This window comes from Helicoverpa armigera, chromosome 10 (assembly GCF_030705265.1).
Source record: "Helicoverpa armigera isolate CAAS_96S chromosome 10, ASM3070526v1, whole genome shotgun sequence".
Lineage (NCBI taxonomy): Eukaryota > Metazoa > Arthropoda > Insecta > Lepidoptera > Noctuidae > Helicoverpa > Helicoverpa armigera.
This window is the reverse complement of record NC_087129.1, coordinates 7,290,049-7,296,225: the sequence shown is the minus strand read 5'-3', so window position 1 is coordinate 7,296,225 and position 6,177 is coordinate 7,290,049. Positions and strand designations below refer to the sequence as shown.

General features: G+C 34.2%; 1 protein-coding gene across 1 annotated transcript; it reads left to right on the top strand.

Annotated features, from left to right (window-relative positions):
• Window positions 1–449: 449 nt before the first annotated feature.
• Window positions 450–3,681, top strand: LOC110372344 (FAST kinase domain-containing protein 5, mitochondrial). Its single transcript, XM_064036604.1, has 3 exons — window positions 450–2,202; window positions 2,324–2,544; window positions 3,566–3,681. The coding sequence occupies exons 1-3, from the start codon at window positions 588–590 to the stop codon at window positions 3,659–3,661; spliced, it is 1,932 nt and encodes a 643-aa protein (XP_063892674.1). The 5' UTR covers window positions 450–587; the 3' UTR covers window positions 3,662–3,681.
• The last annotated feature ends 2,496 nt before the right edge of the window (window positions 3,682–6,177 follow it).

The following is a 6,177-nucleotide window of genomic DNA, read 5'->3' as shown; positions in this document are numbered from 1 at the left end:
TTTTGCTTGCAAGCAAAATTCTAGCAAATAATGCCAAAATTCAACTCAAAAACAGATTTTAAGTAACGTATTTTTATAATATAAACTTAATTATTTTTACTTGTTATCATTTTATTTCCTTATTCACATATGTATTTAAAGATACACGTGATTTGGTACAAAGGTATGTGAAAAAAATACATAAGAACCGACTTAGAACTTTACAGTAAAATATTTTTTTTTCAGTCATTGATGTCGCTTGAGCGAGCCAAAAGTATATTAAAGTCTGAACTTTTTTGACATTTTCTAGTTACTTTTGTTGCCCTTCAACTTTTGAGAGGTATTACGCAAAGAAATAACACACTTTTTTTTTCTCCATACATTAGTGACACACCCTAATGTAGGTGTCTGTCGAGTGGCGCGGACTTAAAAAAAAAAGAACGGATATCGGAATTTGACATTGACACTAGTTGGCGGTGACACTGACGTACAGTACATAACCTATCTTTAACTAAGCAAAATAAAAGCGCGCAGCGCGCAATTTATAATAAGAACAAAAAACGTTGTATCAATTTTATTGGAGACTCGTGCAGTGAGAAATATACAAAATGTTTTTGCGGCAAATTGTGCGCATTTTTACGTATCCAAAATCCTCTGTTTCACTAAACCTAGATCATAGTTTACGAAAATGTAGCAGAAACTTCCATCGTGCTTCAAATTTGTGTATTAGAATGTTCATGGAACATGAAAACAAATATGCTTATAGTATTCTAGAAAACAAAGGATACGCTATCAGTTTAAGTAATAACATCTACATCAATAATCATCCGAAACTGACTTTAAGTGAACAAGAATTTAAGGAAATGCTCCTAACAGATTGGTCCAAAAAGTCACATATTGAATTGTTCAATTACTTTCCTAAATTTGGTTTATATTGTTCAGAACACAATTTGAGCATTTCCAATGAGATATTTGATACATACATAGACTATCTCACGGACTCTTTCAAATTGGCTACTGACAAAGAACTGGAATCCATATTTCATGCATTAAACAATTGGCCTGAAGTAGAATCAATAAGGACTAGAAATTTCATAGAAGTTTGGACTGCTCTAGATGATGAATGCTTAAAGCGCTATAAGAACTGGTCACACAGTGAATTATTGTCCTATATACCACTTTTTTATATGGTGAATGTTACAAAATATAGTGACTTTTTTGTTAAAAGCTTGCAGAAACTGGCAACCAAAGCAAAACAATTAACACCAGGCCAACTTGTACAAACTATGTTCTTTATTGGAATCTGGAGGAAATCACCATTTGATATGCATAATTTAGAAATAGAAATAAAAAGAAATTATGACCTATTCACTATTGATGACCTGGCTATCATGTCTATGGGTTTCTTCAAGAGTAAAACACCAATAAGAGATATGGACTTAGTCCTCAAAATGATTGACACAATAATAACAAACTCAAAAAATGTACATGAAGTATCTCTAGCTGCTTTATTGAAACTTATTCGTTATTCAACAAAACTAACCACTGATGATAGAATTTATAGACTACTGGATGCATTACAGCATGAAGTTCCCCGACTGTCTATTATGTGTAATGTGCATTTAGCTTTAGTTGGGACTTCTACATTGAATTTACATGAAGAATGTTTGCATAAAATAGCCAAAACTGTAATAGAATCTATTTCTCTAACAAGAATGAAAGACCTCGAAAGATTAGTGTTAACTTATAGCACATTTAATTTGGTACCCAAAACAGAAGAATGTTTCTTTCTTAAAGTAATAGAAGAATTAAGAAAGCCTGAGAGGATTCCAGAAATTAATAGTCATGGGAGATCATTTGCATGCTGCATAGCATATTTAGGGCTAGCAGGCTTCTATCCTGTGGATCTCATAGATAAAGTTTTTAATAAAGATTTTTTGAAATTGACTTATGGAACCTATTGTTATAACTATGGACGTGAAATCCTTACATTGAGTAATGTCTCCAAAATATTTTGCCCTGATGTCAAGGATCATCTACAGGACAAACATGTTCAAATAATGGCCAAAAAATACACCGACTATATGCCAAGTGAAGACTATATAAAACAGTATAATATAACGGAACGGATGGTCTTGGACGTCATGAAAGTATTGAGAGAAACTCGTGGTGGCTATGACTATGTAGTTGGTGAACATATTTTATCTCATTATCAAAGAGGAGGTAATCATACTGATCTTAATTATAGCATCAATTTAGTAATAAGTTAACATACTTATACAATTTTATTTTTTTATTGAGTGTTTCAGAGTGTGTGACTTAACAAAAAAAATGTGTTTTTCAGATATAGTCATTTGTAATGATTTAAGTGGAGCTCCAGTAGTTGTTAAAGATAAGTTTCCAGCTAGGGATTTTGGTTTACTGCGAAGGCCCCCCGATGGTAACACCTGGATAGTGTTAGTAATAGCTGGGAGAAATGCCATAATAAATGGCACTGACAATGCAACAGGATTTTTTACAAGTAAAGTTAGAGAACTTGAAGCAATGGGTTATCATGCAGCATTGGTGAGTGTACTTGTAAACTTATTTATAAAGTTGAGTACCTACTCAAAACTAAAAAAAAAAACTTATTAGTTGGTTAAAATATACTAATCCTGTATTAGATCGGTGCTCTTCAGTGTCATGAGAATCAATTTTGCACGAGCGTATTCTGCCGGTTTGTTTCAGTTATACATATTTATCAGAAGTCAGAACCCACACCCCTCAAATGATCGTAAATTGAAAAAAAAAACTACCGCGCTTATTGATGGTAAACAACTGACATTGATGCCTGTAGCACACCTCCGCTGCGAAACCCAAAGGGCGAAACCGCCATAGTTTCGCTGTGAGTTGTGAGTTGTTCGGCGGCGAAAAAATAGCGAAATCCCCTGCTCTAACGTACAAAACTGACTATGATGTTGTCTCTTTCTAACATGATTTCGCTCATTTGCTTAGGCGCCGTCTACATCTCCGCCCGTTGTCCGCCCGTTGTCCGCCATAGCGGAGATGTAGACGGCGCCTAAGCAAATGAGCGAAATCATGTTAGAAAGAGACAACACCATAGTCAGTTTTGTACGTTAGAGCAGGCAATTTCGCTATTGTTTCGCCGCCGAACAACTCACAACTCACAGCGAAACTATGGCGGTTTCGCCCTTTGGGTTTCGCAGCGGAGGTGTGCTACAGGCATGACAGATTGTTTAATCCACACATTTCAGCAGCAGCTCCACATTTGTTTAATGTATAATTATTAATTCATAACCAGAAAATCTATTACAAAATCAAATTTAAAGCAAAAATAAGCAAGCAAAATGTTATGATAATAGTGACAACGAAACACTGTAGGTATTTAGTGCTGCGAATGGGATACACTACTTCGATGAAGATACATAATTATGTCGATATTTTCGTGATAAAAACATAATATGTGCATAGTATTTTTTTTATAGTTCATAATTATGTTTACTGAAAAAAAAAGCGAAGAGAAACCTCAAAATATTGTAAATAATATATGCATGGGTAATAATACGTAATTTTTTACATTTTTCAGGTGCCGTGGAGTAAATATTCCAAATTAACTAAATTGGAGGAAAAGGCGGAGTTTTTGAATAATTTGATCACTTATTCCTTAAGGAAAACAAAATAAATCCTATACAAATGATAAAACTTAGTTTTATTTAACGCCTATATTATTAGGTACTTTCCCTTCATCCCCGACACCCTCTGAAACCTAGTGGTTTCTGCGCAGCGACTGGCGCAATGTTGCTGACGACCAAAAGTTTAGCAAAAACTTATACCTGGGTATCTACCCCTCTACATCTACCCCTTGAAATTGAAATACTGTGCCCATTGGTATTCATTTGAGTAGGAACGATTATCGAAGTAATTTTTAAGGTAATTAGTGCTATTATTGACTAGAGGCTAGAGATAAAAGATATTATATCTTTTAATTAACGCAAATACCTATCAAATAAATTACTGCTTAAAGTAAGGATTCAATTAATGTTTTTTATTTTTTATTTGAGATTTTAAATAATAAGTCAATTCAGGATTGATCCCGGTAGTCCTCCGGTAAAGACCGGACCGGAAGTCGGCCCCAACTTGGGGTTCAGAGTGGACTAGGCTAGGCAGATGGTGATTTGGAAGCCTCTTATCGATTCGTGAGTGCGGTTATACCCTTACAAAATCATTGGGATTTGTCATTTATTGATATACCTGCAATACGGTATTTTACCAGCCTGGTAAATTCCAGTTGTAATCAACTGTCAAAACCTGTAATGCTCCTGCTCCACCTGCGTTAGCGTTAACGTTAATGTCAATGGCCAACTACACGTTACTTATTGCATTAAAAATGCGTGTTGGCTACACTTACGCAAAGAGTTAATCCCTCATGAAGTAACGCGTTAACACACATTAAAGAGGTTAAACTCAGACACACAAAATAATTCTAAAAACTAAAGCTTTCTCATTTGACCATTCCATTACCGTGCTCGTAAAATGCAGTTACCGCTTAAACAAAGTATCTACACTCGTCCTTGCATGCGTGCAATGAGATGGCATTAATGTAGCCAACATCACTTAGCGCTCTAAGCTACGCACTAAAACCCTTTGATGTGTCCAAAAAACCGATACCCGAGTTATCGCTTAACGTTTAATGCTATTCATAATACCATTTGTATAAATTGCCATTAAAACGTTGGCCACATCTGCGTAATGCCAAAATTTAACGCGTTAAGACGCAGGTGGAGCAGTAGCATAATGATACTATTTACTATACTCTGTGCTGTATGAAACATAGATATAATATTACTAAACAAGATTGCGCACGCTCAAAATATATATTAACGAAAATGAACTCTATTCTAACGCAATAAGGTACTAAATTGGTTGCATAATACACAGAGGCAAATCCGCGCCGAGAGGGGTAGTTCGAACGGAGGCTGTTTGTCTCTTTCTAACACCTTGCCAGGATAAAAAAATGTTGTGATCAAAAGTTTTGTCTTCCCAAAAAACAATTGAATCACATAAAATTTGTATCTTATTTTAACAATTGTAAGTCAACAAATTAATAACAATCGCATTAATTTATTCGTATTTATTATTAAAACATGAACAACATATTTTTTTTTTTTTTTTTAGCGGTAACCCTGAACATTCTTGGCGCGTAATCAGCATTTAAAATTTTGTTTATATTTTTTGTATTAAATCAATTTAAACTATTTAAATGGTGAAAAAGTGTTGCGTTTATACTTGTAAAAGTGAATCCTATGGTGGTTGCAATATATTGGTAAGCTAATAATAACATTTTCGTAAACCAAACAACTAGGGTGCCCATGAATTCTTGTAACGAGTCAAAATATGGGTGATGGATTTTAAAACTGTTGTGCTATTTTTATAGCTTCCCAAAAAAGAAAAAAGGCGACATAAATGGCTCAGCAGTCTATATATGAATTAGAAATACAAAAAAAACAGTCTTCACTTCGAATCTTCCTGCTTTTATACTGCTAATTCCCGCTAATTATTAAAAGCCTTTATTAGTATCTTAAGGTCACAAACTGCGTAAGTTAAAACTTCAATACCAATCTGTGTTTAATAATCTTAGCAAATTCGGATTTGTCTCACATAGCTTAATCTCATAGTCACCCTATTAGAAAGGGACAGACAGCCTCCGTACTAACTGTTTCACTCGGCTCGTTTTTTGGGTTTATATGCGCAGTCCTGTTTACTAATATTATGTCTATGGTATGAAAATGCATGATGTCACAGGTTTTTCACATCAACCATACAATATGCACCAACATAATATGCAGTTAAAATATTTTTTCTATCCAAACGATAAATGAAAGTGTAATTATTTTAAGATGTCCGATCAAATAACTATGCTATGACAAAAGATATTTGAGCTAATAGTATTTTTTTTTACACTTACTTTTTTTTCATTTATTTATTCTTGCACATATTTATTACATTTTTAAATATTTAATATAAAAATAAAAAACATTCAAAAATAGAGAGTCAAGAGACAGAAACCTCGTCACAATACGTGCCGTATCAAGGAGCCATCGGCACAATAACAGCCGTGTCGACACTCCACACGGCGACAACCTCGTGAGCTATTTAGTCGCTCCCTATACTGTCAATTAAATTGTACAATATTACGAG

Excerpts from the sequence above, each read along its gene's own strand:
- LOC110372344 (XM_064036604.1), top strand. The coding sequence starts at position 588 with ATGTTTTTGCGGCAAATTGTGCGCATTTTTACGTATCCAAAATCCTCT. Across the intron at positions 2,203-2,323 it reads ATCTCATTATCAAAGAGGAG|ATATAGTCATTTGTAATGAT; the intron begins GTAATCATACTG and ends TGTGTTTTTCAG. Across the intron at positions 2,545-3,565 it reads TGGGTTATCATGCAGCATTG|GTGCCGTGGAGTAAATATTC; the intron begins GTGAGTGTACTT and ends TACATTTTTCAG.